The sequence below is a fragment of the Dromaius novaehollandiae genome, chromosome 2 (genome assembly GCF_036370855.1).
Source record: "Dromaius novaehollandiae isolate bDroNov1 chromosome 2, bDroNov1.hap1, whole genome shotgun sequence".
NCBI classification, from domain to species: domain Eukaryota; kingdom Metazoa; phylum Chordata; class Aves; order Casuariiformes; family Dromaiidae; genus Dromaius; species Dromaius novaehollandiae.
The window spans coordinates 113,137,721-113,162,746 of NC_088099.1; the positions used below are offsets into that span (position 1 = coordinate 113,137,721).

At 39.1% G+C, this 25,026-nt stretch overlaps 1 protein-coding gene across 6 annotated transcripts in view; it reads right to left on the reverse strand.

Moving 5' to 3' along the window:
* Positions 1 to 23,399, reverse strand: part of CEP192 (centrosomal protein 192) — a 72,992-nt gene extending 49,593 nt beyond the window's left edge. For 2 of the 6 annotated variants that reach the window (XM_064507168.1, XM_064507172.1), the window contains exons 1-16: positions 23,316 to 23,399; positions 22,152 to 22,391; positions 21,418 to 21,543; positions 19,866 to 20,020; positions 18,355 to 18,401; positions 16,719 to 16,851; positions 11,942 to 12,096; positions 8,985 to 9,125; positions 8,374 to 8,719; positions 7,987 to 8,127; positions 5,457 to 5,521; positions 5,184 to 5,375; positions 4,449 to 4,572; positions 2,573 to 2,703; positions 311 to 1,352; positions 76 to 202 (exon numbers count right to left, since the gene is read on the reverse strand). In XM_064507168.1, the coding sequence (XP_064363238.1) occupies positions 76 to 202; positions 311 to 1,352; positions 2,573 to 2,703; positions 4,449 to 4,572; positions 5,184 to 5,375; positions 5,457 to 5,521; positions 7,987 to 8,127; positions 8,374 to 8,719; positions 8,985 to 9,125; positions 11,942 to 12,096; positions 16,719 to 16,851; positions 18,355 to 18,401; positions 19,866 to 20,020; positions 21,418 to 21,543; positions 22,152 to 22,318 (3,092 nt within the window). In that variant the 5' untranslated portion in view covers positions 22,319 to 22,391; positions 23,316 to 23,399. The other 4 variants (XM_026094334.2, XM_064507169.1, XM_064507171.1 and 1 more) reach the window with 4 other exon arrangements.
* Between the last annotated feature and the right edge of the window lie 1,627 nt (positions 23,400 to 25,026).

A 25,026-nucleotide genomic window follows, 5' to 3' on the forward strand; every position in this document is an offset into this window, starting at 1 on the left:
TTCAACTGAAAGTTAATCACCCAAAAATCACCACGGTGCATTAATAATTCTTATAAGTTACACCAAGAAATTTACCCTGAAAACGTTGTTCCAGAAGTATCACTAGGAGATGAGTGAATTAGTGGTGAAGTTGAAGGTCTGAAGCTGTACTGCTCATCCTCTAAAGACTGCGAGCCACATTCAGACAGAATGGGTTTATGCTCTGGTAAATAAACAGAATTTAATAATAATATTTATTTAAGCACAGTGAACAAGTGTTTTCAAGAACAGCCTTTTCTGCAACTGCTTACTTTTATATAGGTTTACTTACCACTACTATTCTGGGAAGTCATAGACAGCTTCTCAAAAGTTACATGTTTCACATTCCCATTGCAAACAGTACCAGCATCTTTGTTTATCTTCTGTGTTTTTCCACCTTGCTTCTTCTCATCATTGTTCAGTTTCTGCACAGGTTTTGCTTTTGTAGGACTTACTGACATATACGTGCTAGATTGCTTAGCAGGGTTTAAGCTGCTGAGTGAAATAGCGTTTCCTGTAGTTCTTTTCACCAAACCATTACATGGTTCATGAACAGCATCTGTTGCCTGACCCACTGTTCCTGCATCTTCCCTAAAACAGCATCTAGTAGTAAGAACATTGGTCTGACAGGCAAACTGACCTCCGTGCACCACTTCCATTTTTGTTGCTAATGCAGTTCCACATGCTTTTGCTCCATTTCCAGTAGATGAGTTTGGGGTATCAAGCATATCTGATACAAGATTAGCTCTCACTGACTGTGAATGTTTACCATTTATTAAATCAGATAATTTTTCTGAACATTTAGCACTATTTGCAATTCTGTCTTCATCCTTGGGAACATTGGATGGACAAGAGAAATCCCGAATGCCACCTTCTTCACGAAAATAATCCACAAACTGCTTCTCTATTTCTTGTTGCTTGTCATGATTATTTAACAAGTCTTCTGCAAGAATATCTTGATTTTTATATTTATCCACTAAAAAGCTATCATAAATAAAGTTCTGGACAGATGCTTCATGTTTCACAATACTTTCATGCTCACTTTCATGTCCCATCTCATCTGTTTTTTTGAGATATTTTTCCATATCAAATGCACTATTTTCCACATTGCTGGATGACACCCGATTAGCGGATAGTGCCATGTCTTTAACAATCCCAGGAAGGAAACATTTCTTTTTACTTTTATTTGAGAGTGCCATCATCATAGCAGCTAACTGGGAAGGATCAGTACTGGCAGAAGCATTGGCAATAGCAGAGGCAATTGTACTAATACTCAAGACAGAGTCCAAATGATCAGAGGAACTATCTTCAAGCTTGCCTTTATGAATTCCATCCTACGACAAACCAAAGTGAATTAAGCATCAAATGAAGAAGCTTCTTGTTTCGGGTTTTGTTTTGGGGTTTTTTTTAATTATTATTTTGCATTTCAGCACATTCTTTCCACACTAACGCATTTACCACATTGTTACCACATTTTTAATCTGCTGTCAAGAAAGAACACTGCAAAAGGCATAATTTCTCATTACACTGACTTTATAAATCTATTCCACAAAAAAAAGTATTTCCAGAACTAAATAAAGACTGCCTGTTAGGATACCCCAGCTCATATAAAACTTGGGAGAATTTTAACTACAGTTAAAATTCTCTTCATGTCTCTTGTAATTCAGTTGGAAGAACTGGGATTAAACTCCCCTCAGGAACATATACATAGCAGAGAAGAAACTACCCTAACTAAATATACAGCATTATCTCGGCTAACTTTTTAAAATCACTTGCCTCTCTACAAGTGGAAGACAGAGCTATTTCCACAGTTTATTCTACCAATGAACTCAAGTTCTTATATGACCTAAACAATGGGGCAGAGTGCACCCTCAGAAAGTTTGCCCATGATACAAAGTTGGGAGGAGTTGCTGATACACCAGATGATTGTGCTGCCATTCAGAGGGACCTCGATAGGATGGAAAGATAGGCAGAGAGGAACCTCATGAAGTTCAGCAAAAAACTACATGTCAAGGCAGAGGAGGCACGAGTCTAGGATTCACAAACTGAAAATATACTGTTTTCAGACTTAAGCCACATACTTATTTTGGTCTTCTATCAAATAAATGACCTCATTCAATTGTTAAATAAAAGTTGTTTCGGTCAAAAAAAATTTTTAAGCAAAAAAAAAAAAAAAAAAAAAATCCACGGGGAAAGACAAAGCTGCAGTTCTGAAAAGCAGGCTCCAGATCACACAATACCAATAATCTAAGTATCTATGAAAAATAAAATAATGGGCTGTCAGGACAAGCAGCTCCTGAAGTGGGGGAAAGGAAGTAAAATGAGGTGGTGATGGTAACATCTGATTCTCCACAGGGTCATGGCATTCTAATGAAACTATCTGCCAATAAACAGTGCGCCTACTATGATTCAAACGACTAATACAATGCAAGGCAGTAAGTTAATGACACAGTCCAAATTTAGCATTATCCCAAGAAACACCCGGTAATACTAACAGTCATTCCAATTGTGTTCAAGTTCATATTTACAATTAGTAGAAAATACACATAAATACCTTTGCTTTACTTTTGGTAGCAGTTTCTGTACTAAACCTTTTATGTATTCCAGCTGCAGCCTCCGTTCTATGCCATCTATTTTCACAATCAGCAGAATTTGCATGTTCTTTTATATGTACACCCAAGTCATCTAAGAAAAAAGAAAAAGTGAATTTTCAGTAAGTAAATTGTCTAAATGCCTGCACTGTTATGCCATGCATGCACCTCAAGTTCTCTGCAGCGAAAAAAAAGAAAAGAAAAGACTGTTCTGAAGTCACAACACCAAATCTTGTGGCTTTAAGTCTAATAGTATCAACTGCTTCCTGTATCATTCTTCATGTTCACACTCAAGTTTTACTTTCAGGTAGCTGTATCACTTCAGCATAAGCTAAATAAACCTTCTCATTACATTGTGTTTGTTGAATGATAACATGAATACAGATCTGACTCCAGTAGAAACCAGAACAGCTCAATTTGAATAAAACCAATTTTCTCTTCTTGTACCGGGGACAGGTTTGGACACAGACAGATGTCAATGAACTGATGACTCTGAAGGATTGTATTTAAGAGAGATTGGGGTTTTTTTTGTTGTTGTTAAAAAAAAAACAAAAACAAAAAAAAAACCTTCTGTTCTGCTTTTAGTAGATATTTGGGGTTTGGATATACCTAGTTTCAAGTAACATCCTTTCCAGGTTGCTGACTTCTCAACTTTCTCCATCTATTGCTCCTAAAGAGGTACTGCATACTGATACTGATGATAAAAATCTATTATTAGCAGTGCAACTGAAAAATCAGATGGCAGCAACTATTAATATTTTTATCAAAAAGTGACCTAAATGCTTACTTTCTCTAAGCATTTATAGCAACTCTCACATCAAAAGAACTGCAGAACATTTTAGGGTACCTACCTACTATTCAAAGTAACAACTGTAGCTGTCACTTAACTGAACATAGATCATAAATTCAACAAACTCCTAGAAGTTTTCTGACAGAAATCCAGACTATTATATAGTGAATTAAAGCACACTAACACCAAATATTTTTAGTTACTATTTGAGACCCATTAAAAATATTTCAAAGGTCTCAGCATAAGGAAAAAAATCACAGGTGTAAAAATGTTAAGGAAGTATGGTCCATAAAAGCCATACAGTTATTTTTCACAGATGCAAAAAAGCATTTAAGTCACTGCACTGGCTCTACAAGCAGGTTCACAAAGACTGACGTTGCTACAATTATGTCAAGAGCAGAGATTCTTTAAAATGCACTCCTGATCTTTTAAGCAAGCACTCCCTGGATTAAGTATTTTCTCAAATTACTTTACTAGGTAGATATGCAGATATATGCATCAAAAACAAATATTGTAATCTTTACCTATGAAATTTCAGAGGCATCTATTTCTGAACTATTACTTTTAAGTAAGCAGATATCATGGGAGTGCAAGTTTTCCAAAGGAGGGAGAGCAGAACCTTCCCTACCATCCTCTATAATTACATGGACAAATAATTCATTTTTCTAGATATGAGTAACCTTTTGCAACACATTTACATGACTTTTCCAATAGGAAAAGTGAACGGACGAAGTGTTACAGTACATTCTGGTAGTTTACCAGTATCTGGAAATGCTGAAATGACCAAAACAATTTAGGCTAGTTTTCAGTATTAGAATGCTCTCTTTTACAAGTGTGTTTTTGTTTGTTTTTATTTTTCTCTTGGTTCATTTGTTTTGTATGGGGGGGAGGGGGAGAGGGGTATTAACACCAGAAAATGATTTCATGAATGAAAGCTGGAGTTTCTGTGTCAGATCACTTTTAATATCATCTTCACTAGTTACAACATTAGTTAAAAATTACTTGCATATAACCACTGACCCAGGCTGTCTCTTCTGTTCTGTTATTACCTGAAAACACTTCAGAAAATTGTGAAGTCTCTTGGCCAGCATAACTTCCTGATGCATCAGACTGGCTTAACAAAGCAACAGGTGGTCTTTTCTTCGGAGATGTAATATGGTAACCAAAAGATGGCTATAAAAAAAAAGTTACCCCAAAATACAGGATTAGTAAATAGCGGGCCTGCAAAACAATTTCAGCCACAACACCTCCCTAATTGATGTTTTGCTCTCGTATGGCTGGGAAATAACGTATGCTTCCCAGCCTGGCAAATGCCTAATCCAAATATATGTATTTTATGTGAAGCGTATGTGTGTGTGTGTATACACACACACACACAAGTTAGTCAGACAAAACAAAGTACACATGCTCTCATCAACTCTATCTGGAGGCATGCTCTGCCACTCAGCCTTTGAATGCACCAAGACAGAACATGCTGAATCTACCCATTCTCCAGGACACAACTAAAGAACAAGCACATTTGACATCTTCCTCCCCTTGCTCACACATTCCAGAAAAAAATATGAAGATCAGCATTCACTGATAATACATGCCAGTCACTACACATCAAAAATTCCAACCTGGAAACAAAAATCAGTCCAGATCTGTCACTTCACATACAGAATTTTCCTAGCAAGTAAACTTAGAAAAGCAGATCTCAGAAGAAAGAGAGAATATAAAAACAGAAGTACTGCTAGTGTTTTTCTTCTTGTAATTTCCTTGCTTCCTAGTATTAAGGTACGCACCCGTTTCACATCACTGCCTCCACCAAGACAACCAAGAGCTTCAGATCTCTGACCAAAGAACTCTCCCAAAGACAAGCGTAAATAACTGGCATCTTTATTAAGATCAGATGTTCTCAGCAGAATGCAGCCATTGGCAGATTTCCATGAAGAATCTGCTAATTCAGATGCATTTAAAAAGTCTATTTTTTCTGCCTGCAGATGAAGAGGTTTCAGAAGTTGTTACTTGCAAATAAATTAGAGAATTACTGTATTTACATTGAGTTAATTATTTACCTGTACAAGCCTGTGTGCTTTTTCAAATTCCTCCTGGTCTTGTGCAATCATAGCTACTGCTTCAGCTTCAAATCATAGAGGACATTTATTAAAATAAAGCATAAGTAATTAAGTGACATTGTTAGTATTTTGCATCAAGTTAAACTTTGAGAGAAAAACAACACAATACTTAATTCTATATCCAAGACTGTTTGGGACACAACAGGAGTTATTCCACCAAATTACAGTACAAGAAGTTTATAGGAGACTTTTTTTTTTTTTTTTTTTTTTTAAATAAAGAGTATACCCTGCAACTTCAGGAGCCAAAATAGAAAGTATTTAGATAGACAACCTGGAGATGAATAAAGAAACTTCTCTTTTTTGGTGTTAACCCCAAACCAAGCTATGCTTATTGATTATGCCTTCCTCACTAGCTAGATTTCTGCATCACATGGCCATCTCCGAACAAAACTTTGACTACACTAGGTTTTGAAAGTTTGGTCAAGGTGATGCCTGTAAATGGAAGCAAACAAAACAGACTGGCTTATACCAGTTCATGAAATACCTGTGCAAATTCATAGACACAGTAAGTTAATGCTTCTTTTAAATTCAAATACTTAAATTATTTTTGCAATTAGCATTTACAGAACAATGAATACCTAAAGTCTCTTCTGTGAAATGCTCACCAAGAGGTATTGCTGTATCACTTTACTTCCATCTTAATATATCATTAATCATGTTACAACATTTAAGTATGTGACCTTGCACACACAGCATCCCTACACATGGAAGACACAAGATAAGTGGAGGAATACATTCAGAATGGATGCAAAGTTATAAGTGAATACACTTCTTGTCCATAAAATTATTTACAGAAAGTTGTAATATGTACTTCTAATGAAAATAACACACTGGAATACTTTTTTATTGAGAGATCCAACTGTGTTTCCTAGAGGCAACTTAGCACTGTCAGTGAGACAATGTTATATCCAGTTGAACCCCAAATCAATTTTGGTTCATCTTTAGTCTTCTGTATAAGCCATATGGCATTCTGGGGACTTTCTAAAGTGCCAACTCTGTCAAGTGAGCAATTCTGCACTATTCTATACAAGGAACTGTATACAGTGTGCATGGTTTGCTCACGGAGACAGACCTGTTCATTAATGAGACTCAGAAGCATCACATGTAACATCTCCTTTCTGACTCTATAAATCTCTCAGCTGTCAAGCATCATACTTGAGCATTGCAGACAGGCAAACTAGGAGCCAGAAAAATGCTATCCACGCTGAATCTGTGAGCACAGCTCTTCTACCATGTAAAGAGGTAAGCTAATCAACTGAAAAGCAGAATTCCTTTAAAAACATCCCCCCCAACATGTGGAGAAAAAGCTGAAGAGCCTTGGAAAAGAGTTACAGCAAACAACTATCCGAACCATTTGACAACTTGTGTTTGAGATGCAGAAAAGAGTCTAAAATATGCTAGGATTTGGAAAATAATGGAGTGCTGCTTTGCTGGCATAACAGACAGGAGTTTCTAACACACAGAATCTCATTTGTCTGTTTTGACAGAAAGCTCCACAGCGTTGACTAACATCATTTCAACAGCTCAACCCCGTTTGATTTCGCATTCAAAATAAACAATTCTACACACCAACATACACATCATCCTCTCTGAAAGAAACACTAATGTTGAGTGGTTATATCTAATAACAGACAGTTTCAGAATACATTAGCTCATCCACATGCCAACTTTGGACATTGGAAGAGTATTAGGAGAAATACTGTTCCATACATTATTTAATTCTGTCCATTAAAATAGATAATCATATTGCATTTTTGTGCTAAGAAACCATTTGTCTACGATACTACAGGCATACTACCAAGTCTGCACAACAGATGACGAACATACAGGCTACCATGAAGATCAGTCTGAGATGGTATAAAGAAAATGAACAAATTTCTAAGGAGACAGATGTTCAAAGAGCCTTAAATTTGATAGGAGATGGAGTCCAGTAAGCCCCAACAAATTCCATAATACTGCAGTACCATTAGGTTAAGACGACCAAACACTAGGACATTTAATAGATCTGCATAATCACCAGCTAGTGAATTCAACAGCCACTTTCACATTCTAGTCAGTGCCGCAGTAATTTATCATTTACAATGGTTTCCTGTATTATAACCATCAAGCAATACAGAATGACTATTGTTTATTCTTCTTGAATCAAAGGATAATAATAATTAAAATCCAAATAATGAGCATGAACATACTTATACAATAGGTACCAGTGACACGTTAGTACACATTCCAAACAAAACAAGAACTCTTCACTGGAAGAATGGAAAACAGAAAGAAACCACTATCATCAACTCTGGTAATGATAATACTATAAACTATCATCAATATCAGCTTTCGAATAGTCTGTAATATCTAAAGACTGGAAGTTTTACAACACCAAACACCGATTTGTGAGAAAGGAGCAAGGAGGAAGAAAGTTTACCTAACACTGTACTACAGATAACAGTTAGATAAGAAGGAAAAGGTTACATACATCCAGTTATGAACTCCTCATTTATTTTATCATCTTCAGACAGATTTAAATCTTGCTCTTCATCAAATGAGGTATAATATGCAAGGTCAGTCACCCACTTGCCTTCTTCATTTTGATAAACAATGCTGTGTGGTGTATTACCTGAAAGACATCAAATGCTGCACTGTTGATTAAGATAAAAGGAATATAGCAAAATCTCTTAAGTTTGGGTATGAAAGAATTCACTTGCCAAAGGTCATCCACATATCTTATTTACAAAGAAAGGTAGGATTTTTTGCTAACTTGCACAATTAGGAACAAAAAAGGCATAGCTTACAATTTAATTTCTTTTTTCATGCAACGGAGTTTGGTCTCAGCTGTAGATGAGCTATTTCTAAAGCAACCTACCTTTGTCCTTTGCAGTTAAGCATATATCCTCACAGCTGTCTGCAGTTGGAGACAGGTAAGTATCAGCAAGACCAACTTCACATTCAGTTGAATTTGCATCTGTTGCAGCTGCACCTGCACTAAGAGGAATCTTAGGAGTGGTGTAATACTTCAAAAATCCTTCTGCTGGGTGTAATACTTCTGCATCAGAAGAAGAAACTCGACACTCGGATGACTTTATTTCTTGCTTTGGGAGAGCACCCAGAACGTCAGCTTTATGGCTATCCATGCATTGAAGATACAGCGAATCTAACTTCAACTCAGCAGCACTGCAAAAATCTAACACATCTCCACCAGTCATGGAATTCTTAGAAAACAATAATAATAACCAAAAGAAGTATCAGAAGTTTTGCATTTGTTAGCTGTTTACGTTAATAACTACAGGTACAAAACAGTTTAACTTAACTATGTTTGAAAACTTTACCTAAAAACAAAGTGGTATTATTAGGTTTTTTGCAGTGCAAGTTTAGGCTGTTAGTTCGACCAGTAACAAATTTTCAAATGAACTGCCGTATTTTAATATGGTCTTACTCTGGATACGATAAAGAGAAACTTAAATGACAATTCCCTACCAGCTGCTGTACTGCTCTTGGCAGCATTTCTCTTTGTGCAGGACATCCAGTTATCCCTTGTTTTTGTGAATCTTCATCACTAGAAGTGCCAGGGTCTCCTCCTGTCACAGCCTGATAAGCACCAGGAACCTGAAAGTTCTCCTAAAAATTAAGATTTAAATTCCACTATAACAGATACATTTAATAAAGAAATTCTTCAGCTGTCATTGATTTTACAATGTTAAAACATTCTCCAGTAAAGAGTTTATCAACTTAGCTTGCTTATTTGCCAATACCAGTGGCAACTATGGCTGCTAGCAGCATCAATGAGGGCAATAATTTCTGGCTATGCTAATCTGTTCATCTGCTCCCACTAAGGGCATACACAACAAAATGGACAATCTCTTCTCTTTCCTCCTGTTATATCCTTTCATTCCCTTTAACAAGGGCATCAATTCCCATCTCATACTACTCCTGTTCCCCTTCAACCTCCTGGAGCACATTGGCAGACAAGGACTCCAGCTCCAGGTTGGAATCTGTTGTACCAACCCCACTATCTACAACAGCAGTGAAGCAAGAACATCTCATCATACAAGTAGAGAGGACCTGAGCAATCCTTTACAACACTCCGCTATTCTCTCTTCTCAATAGCCACACAGTCTCCAACAGTCACCTATTGCTTTCTTCACGTACATGCCTACAGACCAAATGACTGCTCCAACACAAGTGGCTAATCCATAAAAGACTTATCCAGCAACTGACAGCCTGCATAGACTACTGTTGCAAGCATTAACATACTACTTTCCACAGTTTGGAAGCTACAATGTCAGCTGGAGATCTCCAAATTTGTCAAGCAACACCTCAACAGAATTATAATCTCTGCTACTTGCTACAGCTATTTTTAAGCAATAATCAATTTTATAATACTATTTTCAGAAGCTACAGTTGGTCTACAGCTTTAAATCCGCCACATTTTCCCATTTTGGCCAAGTATGCAACTGCCAGGATCTCATCTAAGAATGCAGAAGCCAAGAAAATTGAAAGGCCTTTAACCCCAAGCAATCTGTACATGATAGAGTGAACTGCTGCTCAATGACTGACTAAAAGGCAGCCAGATGCTACTCTAGGCTTACCCTTCACATGCAGAACTGTGAAAGACAAGTCTCCACGATGCCATACACTTAACAAAACGCTGGAGACTGCTACTGAAGATAATAAAACAGTGATCCAAAAGCTTTTATGAAACTAGCTGTATGGTAACAAAAATAAACATTTGTACTAGTGTTATCTTAATATTGTACAGAAATTAAAAATAAAACAGAAACCTTTGTCAGGAGCAAGTACAGATCATTTTCAACAAGTTTAATTGCTGCCTTGAAAGAAAGCTCCATTCTTTCTTTTGAACATTGTAGTTGAAACTGCAATTCTAAATAAGAATCGCAACAAGTCAAAACTACTGAGAGTCGTTTTCTCACAGAAAGCATGATTCAAATTAAGCAGTTACTACAGAGACAATATGCCCAACTCCTGGAAATTAAGAGCAAATTACAAGCAACATCAAAAGATGCCATTAGTTTCCCTTCAGCTGGCCAGCTTGTTTAGTGGGGGAAAAAGAAAAGGAGGCAAACAAGCACTTCATGAATATTAGACATCTCCTTATGCCTCATTAGCAACCTCTGAAAGCAGAGAATTCCTATTCAAAATTAAATCCTGTCTTCACAAAACCATGGTACCAGTACAGGCATCTGCTTACCTACAGACAATATGTACCACTTTTCTTTGGGAGACTTGAGAGGATTCCAAATGCTTATCTACAACATCTCACCATCTTTAGTACTAAAAATAACCACGGGAAAATTGGAAAAGGAAGCAATGTTAGAAGACAGATCATACTTCCAGGGAATGCCTCAAAGGTGCAATAAGATCAACCTAGCACAGATGGTCCAAAACTCTAAAAAGCAATCCAGAAAGGGTGCAGTGAACTTCAATATGCATTAAACTTGTCAGAGAGTCTAGCTCTAACTACAGCAAGTGCTGATGTATACCCTCCTTCAGTGTTACTCTGAAAGGTGAAGCTAACACAATTCAATATCACACACTAATATTCTAATGTATATTCAATTAATGTGCTGCTCAGGACATTGTTCCTTTTCTTTATAGCAAACTATCCCACAGCTTAGAGGTAGAAAATTTTTATCTAAAAATATGCTTTTTGTAATATGGATTACGAAATGCAGCCTTAAGTAATCCAGTAAAAAGTCCATCTTCAGGAATTACTACTGATGCTACATTAGTTATTGCATGTTTTCCTCTAAGGACAAGCCTCCATCATCCCAAAGACAAGACAAATCTTAACGGTTTGGGGATTTTTTTCCATTGCAGGATAAAGCCACAGAACTGACCTGCACAGTATCTTTTACCAAAACTGCTTACCAGTAGAAAGGAGAAGGTTACCTACAGGAGAAAGGGGAGTGAGGGTAGAGAGGGATGGCAAACTCAAACACAGACTTGAATAAAGCTGGCACTATAACACAACACTCCTCAGCTTTGCTGGAAACCTCCCAGACTAACACCTCTTGCCACACGCAGCTACTTAACCAACTCCCCCATTCCTTGTTCCATAAACAGCAGGAACTCCTGTGACAAACAGATGTATCAGCTGCTAGATCTGCACTACAAGAAAGAGGGGAAAAGAAAAAGAGAAAGGTTAATTTGTTTCTTTCCCCCTCCCCCCCCCCCCGGGAAAACCTGACAGAGGGGAAAGGAAGTCAAAATCCTAATCAAACTGCTTTGATTCTATTTTCAAGCTTTATTTGCTACTAAATAAAAAAAAATCCTTTGCTGCAGAGGCTATTCTCCAACATAGTATTTGGGTTTGTAAGAAAAGGAAGTGCTCCCCCTGGTGGAGAGCATTCAATATACCACCATATTGAAGAGCCATTAGGCATGCTGAGCTTTGAACTTCACTTGAAACCTACTTGAAGTAAGCCATTCTCAGAAAGCTTCACTGCTGTACAGCATTCTGAGAGTTCCTGCATGTTGGTGTCTCCTCTTGTCATTTCTGGTGGTACCAGCTGCTCAAAATAGGCTTCTAGCTGGTGATCAAAGAACTCTTCATCATCAATATCATCATCTATCAAAACAGAAGAAAAAATTCCATTCATCCTCCACAGATATTTTACAATGCCTCTGTCACAGCAAATCCACAATCTTTAATGTATTGATTCTCATAACACACTCACATAGTCAGAGCAGCACTATCTTATTTTCCCTCAAAATACCTGGGCGCAGAAACATGTAATTGGCTTTTACTCTGTGACTAGTGGTACGCAGCAAAATAAGATGCCAGCATCTTAACTCCCAGGTGAAGTAACTCTTCTTCTCATAATCCATGTTCCACCACATTCCAGCCAGCAAATCACACACATACTCAAAGAGTAAAATATAGTAACATCTCTGAAACAATACTGGAAGTGATTTTAGCAGTTTTGTTTCAATGACAAAAAATGTAACATGCTATTAAGACCAGCACTATTGCTATTTGGTAAGTGAAAAGTTTACTCATACTTTTTTTTTTTTTGATTGGGGGGAGGGAGCTCAGGTTTTTGGTTTGTTTTAAAACTAAACATCAGTCAGCTTTTTATGACATGATTAAAAGCACTCTTATAACTACTGTAAAATTCAAGAGGAAATCTAACATCTTTATTTTTTACTCTTTCAATTCTAGCAAACAAGACTGCTTGTGGTTTTTCTTCATAAAAAACAGTATATTCAAACAGGCCCTGTATTTATAAGCTCACAATCAGATTTTGTTTTCCACATAACTTAAGAAACATCTGTTTTCAGGTTGCTGGTGACAGTTCTCCAACGATTCTGACTCTGGACTGTGTATGTCAATTCTTCTGCCAATAAAATATCATTCTCAGGAATTTCCTCAGTATTTCCTTCTGCCAAGGAAATTTACACAGCGCCAAGAATGTACAGAAAATACACATAAGTAACCATTATTTTTTGCATTTCTGGTTTTGTTTGGTGTCCTGTAAGACTAAAGCCTGATTTACAGAAATATCAAGTTCTAATCTTTCAGTGAAATTAAATTTAAGCCAATTGGAAACTACGGATGCTCAGCAACTTTGATTTTATAGCAAGGTGATCAGATCTGTTATATTTGACAGTCAGTAGATGAAAAATACGAATCATAGCTCTGCTTGCACTATGATACTGGAGGAGGTAGAGGGATTGCAGCAGGCTAAATCTCTTCAGTCTGTAAGAGAACTAATACCTATCCTGACAACAAACATCCACAGGGTGCTTTAAAAATTATAGAAGGATTAGCTAGCTATCTGAATGGTAGACAAAAATCCACCATTTAAACTCAAATTAACAGCAACATGGTTTTCATTTAGCTCTGCCTTCATGTCTTCTTAAATAATAATTGCTATTTCCCAAATAACTGTAAAGTAGGTTAATGTCCTTCGCTTCAGATACCACAGACTTCCTCCCTAATTTTAAAAATATTCATTACTCTCTGGCTATCAAATTAACACTGAATGCAGAATTAAAAGATAAAACATAAGTTGCCCACTGGCCAGGAAAAATAAAAATATCAGCTCCATCATCACTGGAACCCTGAATAAGAAAGTATTTCCAATGAAAGACTAATAACTCCCAAGTAGAAGGGTTAAGTTAATCCCATCTTGGGGCGGGGGCACACACAGGGGGAGAGAGGAGAGGATCTGTGGGGTTTTTTTGTTTTTTTGTTTTTTTTTTTCTACTCAGCAGTCTAGTAGCTTCATTTTTATACACTTAATGCACAATTTAAATTAAAAGCTCTGCAACAAGCAAGAAAGAATCAAGGCTCCAAAAGCAAATCATTACATCAGTAAATGCAACAGACATGGAGAAATCCAGTTACTCTACCCCATTGCAGAGTTGAACTCAGACTACAGTAAACTTATGTATCACTCTGCTTTCACCATTCTTTGCATCTGAGAACATATCCTGTCATGGAGCATGTTATGTGCAAAGTCTACTGCATTAATAAATGAGAACATGTCCATCTTTCAGCATCAACCACTGTCGGGGCAAGGAAGTTCAAAACCCTTGTTTCATTATACAAAACTCAAGCTTCACTTGTATTCCTGCTTGTAAACCTAGGTCTCACCCTGCATATGTGGCACCTAAGGAGCTTTGGACTAAAACTCCAGTAGAAGAGTTGCCAGCTGTGCTGTGTGGACGACATCTTCATCATAAAAGTTGTGTTCAGCTCAATTAATTCCAACTGAAACTGTATCAACAGTTACCACTTTATTAAATGAGTGCCTACTTTTCTTCCTATATTTTTAATTCACACTAGCAACTGAGAATCGTTGTTTGAGTTTTCAGATTAAACTTCCCATTCTGATCATCTCTAACAAATTCCATAACCTCTCACTCCTAATAGTATTTTAAAACAGCCAGTTTCTCTGACGAACTATACTAATTTTCTTTAATATTCCTAATCACAGAATCGCAGAATGGTTGAGGTTGGACGGGACCTCTGGAGATCATCTAGTCCAAACCCCCTGCTCAGTCACCTAAAGCGCATTGCCCAGGACCCTGTCCAGGCGGCTTTTGAGTACCTCCAGAGAAGGAGACTCCACAACCTCTCTCGGCAACCCGCTCCAGTGCTCTGTCACCCTCACAGCAAAAAAAAGCTTTTCCTTATGTTCAAATAGACCTTTCTGCGTTTCAGTTTGTGCCTGTTGCCTCTCATCCTGTCACTGGGCATCACTGAGAAGAGTCTGGCCTCATCTTCTTTACACCCTCCCTTCAGATACTTACACACACTGATAAAATCTCCCCTAAGTTTTCTCTTCTCCAGGCTGAACAGGCCCAGTTCTCTCAGCCTTTCCTCAGAGAAGACATGCTCCAGTCCCCTAATCATCTTCATAGCCCTATGCTGGACTCGCTCCAGTAGCTCCATGTCTCTTTGTCCTGGGGAGTCCAGAACTGGACCCAGCACTCCAGGTGTGGCCTCACCAGGGCTGAGTAGAGGGGGAGGATCACCTCTCTCGACCTGCTGGCAACACTCCTCCTAATGCACCCCAGGATACCATTGGACTTCTTGGCCAGAAGGGTACATTGCTGACTCATGGTCAACTTCTCCACCAGGACTCCACAGAGCTGCTTTCCAGCAGGTCAGCCCCTGGCCTGTACTGGTGCATGGAGTTATTCCTGCCTAGGTGCAGGACTCTGCACTTGCCTTTGCTGAACTTCATAAGGTTCCCCTCTGCCCATCTGTCCAGGTCCCTCTGAATGGCAGCACAGCCCTCTGGTGCATAAGCCACTCCTCTCAGTTTTGTATCATCAGCAAACTTGCTGAGGGTAGTCTCTATCCCTTCATCAAGGTCACTGATGAGTAAGTTCAACAAAATTGAATCCAGTATTGACCCTAGCAGTACACTGCTAGCTACAGGCCTCCAACTAGACCTTGCATCACTGATCACAACCCTCTGAGCTCTGCCATCCAGCCAGTTTTCAGTCCACCTCACTGTCTGTTCATCTAGCCCATACTTCATCAGCTTGCCTGTGAAGATGTCATGGTAGACAGTGTCAAAAGCCTTGCTGAAGTCAAGGTAGACAACACGCACAGCTCTCCCCTCATCTACCCAGCCAGTTATTCTGTTGGAGAAGGCTATCAGGTTGGTTAAGCATGACTTCCCGTTCATGAATCCATGCTGACTGCTCCCGATCACCTTCTTGTCCTTCATGTGCTTGGAAATGGTATCCGGAATTAGCTGCTCCATCACCTTTCCAGGTATTGAGGTGAGGCTGACTGGCCTGTAGTTTGCTGGGTCCTACTTGTCCTTTTTGAAGACTGGAGTGACATTAGCTTTCTTCCAGTCCTTAGGCACCTCTCCTGATCTCCATGACCTTTCAAAGATGATTGAGAATGGCCTTGCAATGACATCATCCAGCTCCCTGAGCACTCATGGGTGTACCCCATCAGGGCCCATGGACTTGTGTATATCAAGTTTGCTTAAATCATCATTAACTCAATCCTCTTCCACCAAGGGAAAGTCTTCCTTTCTCCAGACTTATTCTCCAGGGCCTGGGATTCCTGAGGGCTGGTCTTACCAGTAAAGACTGAGGCAATGAAGGCACTTAGTATCTCTGCCTTTTCAACATCCCTTGTCACCAGAGACCCTGCCACATTCAGCAGCAGGCTTATACTTCTCCTAGTTCTCCTTTTGATGTACTTATAGAAGCCCTTCTTGCTGTCCTTTATATCCCTCGCCAGATTAAACTCCAGATCGGCCTTGGCCTTCCTAGCCCTGTCCCTGCATACTCAACATCCCTATATCCCTCCCAGATTACCTGTCTCTGCTTCTACCTTCTGTATACTTCCTTCCTACATTTTGAGTTCTGCCAGGAACAGCTTGTTCATCCATGCAGGTCTCCTGCTCCCTTTGCTTAACTTCTTTCTCATTGCAATGGACTACTCTCAAGCTTGGAGGAGGTGATCCTTGAATATAAACCAGCTTTCTCAGACCCTCTTCTTTCTAGGACCCTATCTAGGACCCCATGGGACTCTTCCAAGCAGGTCCCTGAACAGGCCAAAGTCTGCTCTCCTAATACAAGTTTTTGATTAAGTGTAACACCATAAAAAAAAAAACTTCATTAAAACAATACCCTTCTTAAGTAGACAGTAACACTGTCAGAATTCTAGACTCAAATACCCACAGATAGCTATGGACTTATAAATATACTTACCAGTGGAGTCTCCTTCTAAGCTTGCAAGAGATGAAAGTTTCTCATTCTCTAAAAAACTTGAAAGGCTAGTGCTGAGATGCTCACTTAAGATTTCACCTTCTATCAGCTTTTCAGTAGGTTCAAATGCACCAACCTGTGGAAAACACTTATATATGAATGCTTCTAGGAGTTACTAGTTATTGTATAAATCCACTTATTTATAAACAATTAATGACGTTGATAACATTCTGAAACTCCCCTTTTTTGTCTTATCCTAGCAACATTCTAGTTCCAGTGGACTTTGCCAATCTTCAATCTAGCTTCCAAAATGGATATATGCAAGAAATAGAGATGATAAAAGAGCTAGAAGAAAAAGCAACTGAACAGCATGAAACTTGTAAAGATTTCAGAACCAAAATACTGAACCATCACATTAAGAATTTACACTTGTATAAATTAACCCCTCCATTTATTAAGCTGCAACCCCACCTTAAGGTACAAACTAGGACAACCCTCAATACATTTCTATATTTCTGCAGAAACTGTACACCCCAAATTAACGCTTTGTTCTAATTTCTTCAAATAACATACTAAACTGCTTCTGAAGTAGCACTTCAACTTAATCTACTTAACTGTAATTATTAAATCTTTTATATATATGAACATTTTTTTAAAACAGCATGATGCAATGTCTGCTTTGGCTCTTGTCTCGGATTCTTTTGTAATAAATACATCATACTTGACACCTATCAAAAGCAAAAGTTCAGTAATGAGTAGACAATAAATATTTTTCTAGGAACTTAAAGTAGGGTGTTCAAATGGCACCCTGCCAGCATTCAACTGCTACTTACTATCTACTGTGTTCCTTAGATAAAGGAAAATGAAAAAAAGCTAAGCATTTTTAGTAAATATCAGCTGACACATCAAGGACCATACACCTGGACAGCATCTGGCTGCATTCTATAACAGGCACATCACCTCTGGTGCCTGTATGCCTTTTGTCTCCATGCCAATCATCGCCACCTTCTCTAACGTGGTAGATGAAAGCAGCTGAAGCATAGCCCTACCTGTCAATAGGTGATGGAGTCACTTGCTAGTTCTGAGATAGACACAGACACACACGCGCGCCACAAACTGAGAGGCAGCAGAAAGGCTGGATTCCTAGATATGGTGCAGTTTCTATGTTGAGGATACTGAAGAAGTCCTCCCTCCCTAATCCACTATTCCTCAAGCAATTAACAAGTACAGGGGCAAGTCAAATCAGGTTGAGATTGTCCACCTCAGTTTCCAGAAATATTCAATATGGTTTCTCAGCAAAGGCTCTTCATCAAGCTAACCTACTATTGAAATAGGAAGCAAGGTCCTTACATAAAGAAAAGACCGCAAACGGAAGGCAGGAATAAACAACAATTTTAACAGCAGAGAAAGGTCAAGTGGAGTCATGCTCCCACAGTGATAACTACATTAAGTGATCTGGGAAAAGAAGGCAGAGAGTGAGGCATGACACACTCATGATGCTAGCACCTTTACAAACTCGACAAATACATGATATAAAACAATAAAGAGTTCAATTTCCTCCCTCCTCCTCTCAGAGTTAATTCTAATAATCTAATAAGATTATTAAGAAAACCTTTCCTGTATTTAGAAGAGTTTTTACCTTGTTATTCTTACTGCCTGGAAGAAAACGTGTTCCAGTTGACAAATCTGGAACAAAAGAACATAGTGTAATCAGTATTTTATTATGTTATGCCACTAAATGTTAGTTATCCTGTAAAAGAAGAGCAGACTGAGACTTCAAAAGTATTTGGAAGTTATTAAAAAGGCAGGGCTTCCTCAGGACTAGCACTGTTAAAAAAAACAAAAACAAGAAAACCCACACATTTGACAATCACTGCCTTAACAAATTCTACAAGGCGGTAAAAAGAAAGCAAAGAATCCCAGGTTCTTACAGCAGCAGAAGTAGGACTAGGAACAAGCACTGTGCCCCACTGTTGCATTTCATCTACTGGGACAATTCCAAGCAACTTCTACTTTTCTTTTTAATATATCCATCCATAATCAAATTGCAAGTCCCATTAGATAGAGAATGTTTTAGACATGCACGTACCAATTTTAGCAAAAAAGACTCCCAATTCTTAAGTCATAGATAGGAATAAAAAGCAGACTCAACTGCAACTCTAAACCTTGAATAAACTACAAATTAAAACTGGGTATCAGAATACCACTGGACATTATCAAGTACAAACACCAGACAGCCCTAGTTCTCCAAAATGTCAAGATTTTTATTGCCATGATTACTGCCATTTCCTCAAGACTACAAAAATAAACAACTGAAGTCAACAGTTCACTGATGGAAGAAATGTGTTTTGTGAGGGCCCATTTATGCTACAAAATATACTCCTTTCTAACATAAAGTGTTCTTTATTAAATTATTATTAATATTTACCTCATGAAAACTTATGCAAATATTTGATACAGTTTTGAGCAGGATAGTGACTAGAAGTATATATTTACTAAACGTATTTACTGAATTTTAAGGAAGCAGTGGAATCTAACAGCAGGATCAACATAAGTAAACAACAAACAAGTTTAATATCAATAGCCATGCTTTTAAAACAAGCTACAGTATACTATTTTGCTTCCACCACTCTACACGTTTCAAGAAAACTTAGTTTTAACAGTAAGTATTCCAAACTACTTTTTTATGCATCATCACACTAGAAAAGTATGAATTTCTAGCTTCTAGAGCTGCAGATAAAGACCATATATCACCCATCAGAACAGGACAGGAAAAAAGACATTAGTTAAAATATAATCTTGTAGACTTGCACCTACTGAAAGAGAAGGGGTTGAAAACAACTTACATATACTATTTCACGAGCGAAGTTCCTGAAATTAATTCAGATTCCTACTAGCATTCTAGTTATGGTATCTTACAATAAACGATTTTCACCAGCATCCTGTCTGGCTTTGTGCTTTGGGGACAAATCTAAGAACATATCAACTACAAGCTATTTCAGTTTTCAGTTCCTAAAAACTGAGTTTTGAAAAATAATCTCTTATTTACACTAAGCCACAAAACATCGAAAGGGTCAAGAGAACACACCTAAAGCATAAGAAGCTAATTACGCTAAGAATAAGCATGTGATTTTTTTCAAAATTTAGTACCTTCCAATCCTTCAACTGGTAATACCTCAAGCAAGGTATCTTGACTGTGATTTGAATGCTCCATGACATTCTGGTCTTCCTCTCCACATACTGAGCAGGACTCCTTCAGACTAACAGAAGTAGGCTGAGGTTCTCCAATTTGTGCAACAACTTCCCTAGAAAGAGAATTATTTCAATGAAAAATTGTTCAATAAGATATATAATCAACATTAGTATATAACATCTCTCAATAGAAAAATTTGATATATTCTCCAATTCTAATGCCTTTGTCTCTATAAGTTCGGACGTTCCTGATCAATACAGATTCTACAGACCTGTCATCTGCCATTTTATAATAAAGGAATAATTATAAAGATCGACAGGGCTGCAGTTTCATAATCTGAAGTGTTCCACAGAAACACTGGCCCAAGGTAACTTTGCTAACCGTATCATTGCCTCTCTGCTTTTCTGTTTGGTGTTTTCCCTTACTTTTTGCAAAAAGGGGGGATAAGCATAAGGGGTTTATGCTGGATGCATTCCATGATCCAGTTGAGAATAAGTCACACAAACACTAAACAAGATTATCATAAACCCAAGACTCCACCATACCTTTCAGAACATTAAATCAGGGCCTAAATCATAAAGAACATGACTTATTAAAATTCAGTATAGTTTTGTTAAATATCAATTATCGTAATTCTGCAGGATAGGAAGTCTCATTTCTGGTTTTATAGAATCCTGTAGAACACAGCCAGACTAACTATGTAAGATGTCAGAATTTCCACACTGAGTAAACTGAACCATACATCTGCTTTAATACTTTAAATGTTCAAATAGTTTTCTTTATAGAGGTAAAAACCTAAAATGCCATTGTTCCACTTTTCTTTTTTTTTTTTTTTTTTTTTTTACTACAGTACAAGCAAGAAGCTGACTCGCTCTCTTAAATCTTACATTCTTTGTTTTATTTGGGACATCTTGCTTGTAGTGCATTTTTATCAGCGAGAAAGGTGCACATTGCTGCTTCTCTCACAACAACAGGGACAGAGTTGATCTTGTTTAGAATAATCTATATGACAGCTTCCAACATTTCTACCACTAGTAATGCTGTAAGTAATTTCATCGATTTGGTCCCTACATAGCAACACACCCTAGTTATTTCCTTAGAAATAGTAAACACTGAAATTACAAGAAAGCTAAAGTTAGTAAAAATGTATGCTCCTTTCTGTATGTAAACAGCATGAGGCTTAACTGAAACAAGTTTAAATAAGTGGAAACCATTATTTGTATATATGACATGAACCAGAAACATCAGCTTAATCCAAAATTAATGTAAACTAAGTAAATATAAGCTAGATTTACATAAGCCATAATTATTATTATGCAAGACCCAAAATCCAAAATTTGCCTCTTACAGCTGCCAAGGTTATTTTCTAAATTCTTAAGTATCAGACCATTACCTAATAGTACATGTATGTCTACATATCCTATATATCATTATGTGCATTTTAGGACAGAATTAGTTTCAGCTGTCATTTCAATTTTCTTTTCAGAAAGGTGAGATAACATCACTTACATGTCATCCTGAAAGCTGAGGGCAAATCTCTCCACTGGTTCTGGGTCAGACTGAATACTGTGAGAAGATCCTGATGGAAGTGAATGTCTACCTTCTTCTAAATAAGATGCCTGGACATCAGAAAGCCTGTAAGGGCAGAGAGGAAAAGACACTTCATTCTCATTTTTAGTGCTTATTGCTTTGATTTGGCAAGATTCTGTCCCATTTGGAATATACAGTTCTGGAAAGACACAGTATAAAAGTCTCATCTTACTTCTTGACAAATAACATGGGAAAGGAGTAAAAGCGACCACAGGTTTCTAATTGTTACTCTTTGCTCTACCCTATGTTGAACAAATTATTATAAAACATGTTAAATTTTAACCAGTAACCATATAGTACTAGTTCTTACAGTACGCTTTCTAAAATGTGTAAGATTTAGTTAATTGAACATAAAAACATGTAAAAAAATATATATTATTCCCTAAATGATCTCAATCTTGAATAAAATAAACTCTGAAGAATTGAGTTAAAGGAAACTTTCCATCATTATCTTTTCAATCTAAAAAGTGAAGTACTTTAAATTTAATCAATTACCCTTTAAAGAGTATTTTATAGCAGGGATGAATTTAACCAAGATTTTTCACTAACTAAGATGTCAAAAAATCCCTCCCAAAGGTCCAATGTTTTAAAAGTCTATTGTATTTTCTTATAACTTTTTTATTTTATTAAGTTGTTTTAACTGACAGTCTCACCTGTTGTCACAGCCTGTTTTACTCTTGGCAACAGTTGAAGCTGCAACAGGTAAGCCAGGATTTGAGGAAATTGTGACGTTTTCAAAAATTACACTTGTACTGCTACTCAGTGAATTGCCCAGGAAGCTTGGAAATGTCTCATCAGCAATATTTTTGAAGTCTTCCATTATCCTGTGCAATATTAAGCTGCTTAAAATAACACTCTGCCTGGCAACAGCATCAGCCCTAGCCCAGAAGCATCTGAAAATAAGAACAAAGCAACTATACAGTTACATAAATCACAGTAGTGCTCTCAAAACTAAAGTATCTCCACACAACAGCCAATGTCCTTCGGCAAACCCCCACTTCATCCACAAACGTGTTTAAAAAACTGTTCCCAATCTTGCCCCCCACCAAGCCTTCTGGGCACCACACAGAGTTTTATGAACCCCCTGGACTTTCTAAAAAGAGCAGCACTACTGCAAGTTAGAGCCCTGACGCTGCGAGAGGTGCCAACCTATATTTAGCCTGTAAAGCTGCTTGGACGAAGACAGCCTTCCATTTCTACAGCAGCAAAGCACCGGGGGGGGGGGGGGGGTACAAACGGCATAACGTGACTTATCCCCAGCCGCTCCGTAACCGGCTGCAGCCCGCGCCGCTGACCTCAGCGCCGAAGACCCCGGCCCTGCCCCTCCGTCATCCCGTACCGACCCCGCGAACGACGCAGGTCCCGCTTCGCCCCGGCCGCGCGGCTCCGCTGGGGAAGGCGGCCGTCGCCCGCCGACAGTCTCCACCCCAGGGGCCGGGCCGGGGAGAAGCGTCAAGCGAGCGACCCCTTCTTCCCCAGAAGGGAAGAGGCTGGCCTGCCCCTTCCCCCGAAGCCCCGAGGGGCGGGAGGAGGAACCGAGCCGGTCCCCCCAGAGCTGAGCCCCGTCCCGCCACTACTCGCCTGAGGAGGGCGAGGGGGGAGACAGGAACCCAGCCAGGCACTATCACGGCGCGGCGGCGGCGGCCCAACCGCCAAAACTTCAAACCGCCGCTGCTTCCGCACGCGCCGTCCCGCACCGCCTGCCCCCGCCCCCAGGGCGCGCGCGTGCCCCGCTCGCTCAGCCGGCGCACGGCAGGCACAGCAGCCCCCGCCCGCCCCACACGCCGCCCCGGGCGCGTGCGCAGCGGCGCGCTCACCTCCTAAACTTCACCGAGCCCGCGCGCGCGCTTCTTTCTCCTGCCCACACCCCACCCCGCGGCCAGCCAATGGGCGGCGCACTCGCCTCCGGCACGCAAGAAGAAGAGAACGAGAGCTGCGGATTGGCCGCCAGGGCACGTCAGAAAGAAAAAGTTTGGGGGGAAGGCTGCTGATTGGGCGAGGGGCACGTGGCGTAGCTCGGTTCTCCCGCCACCCACGTGCTCTGCCCGCCCCGTCGGGGGTGGGGGCGGGGCGGCCCGTTAGGTCCGTTAATGGCAGTGGCGGGCTGGGGGGGGGCGGCGGCCGTGTGCCTGGGCGGCGACTGTGCCACTGCAGGCGGCAGGCGCTGGGGAAAAGAGCTTCCCCCCTCGAAAAGAATCGGCCCAGAGACAGCTAGTTTTGGGTTAATACTGCCTCAAGATCTGATTAAATTGGTTATTTTAGATACTTCATTACAGACTGATGATGTTTGAAAGCAAGAGCAGTGAGCAGCTTGAGGTCTTGGAGAGGAGGGGCTGCAGCCCCCGCGTTGCTGTTTAGATATGTTACAAGTAGTAGTTCGCTGAAGGCCTGTACCAGCAGATAATGGATTTATTTATATGGTTAATTACAGTCATTTTGTCAGACATTGTTGCTATATGAGTCACTTTATTTACACGAGGTTGCAGAATGTGCAGCTTACATGTAGTACATTCAGAATTTTATTTCAGTGTCGAAGCATAAACGTCAATTCCTAGCAGTATGAGAAGCGAGTAGGCACCTTCAAAACAAGGTACATAAAAATATAGATATGCATATCCTGACAACTTTTAAAAATCTAAATTGAATGTAGTGTTACTCCAGGATGAACATTCCTACAATACATTTCTTCTACAGTCACATTCCAGGTATGGATACTGCAAAAAAATAGTCAAAAATATATACGTATAATCTCACACACTCAGTATCACTTGAAAGTCGCATCATATTCAGAAAAACAACAAAAACCTCGCAGATGGCTACTATGTTAAAGCAACTAGGCCCTAGAACTGGTAAGGAGAAACAGTCTTGGAAGTTCAAGCTGAGATGTGCTCTAAGGGGATGAACACTACACGGAGTAAAGCACATCTTTCAGAAGAGAAACAGAAGGGACAACAGCTTTATTAACTGCTGCATAAATTTAAAATACTGTATGTACATACTGTAAACCTCCCTCTCTAAGCCCTTCTGTAATCTTATTGTTCATTGCCCCTAGGGGTTCATCTCTTTGTGTTCATAAGCTGGACTCATGGGAACAAGAGGTATGTAAGGAGAGAAGCACAAGTTTAAGAAAGTAGAATTGGACAGTCAAGGACATGAAGTGAAAGGTCCTGGTTTGCAGAAACATCAACACAGAATAGCAGAAGAAAAAAGCAGCTATCAGGCACACAAAAATACTAGCGCTCAGCCGTTCAAATCAAAGCACTTGGCCCCTCTGTTGGAAATGTGACTCATTTGCACTGAATGGCTAATAGCATGTTTCCATTAGTAAGAAGTGTGACTGGAATTAACCAGGATATCTAATACATGTTCAGCATAAAGGAAAATAATGTAACCACGCGGAATTAACTGGAACCAAATACATTAGAAGCTGCAAACAATTGCCATTACTTGGCAATTACTCTAAGTGGTTGTTCTGGGCTCCATAATAGTGTTTAAAGTTTATTAAAGTTTATTAAAAAAAAAAAAAAA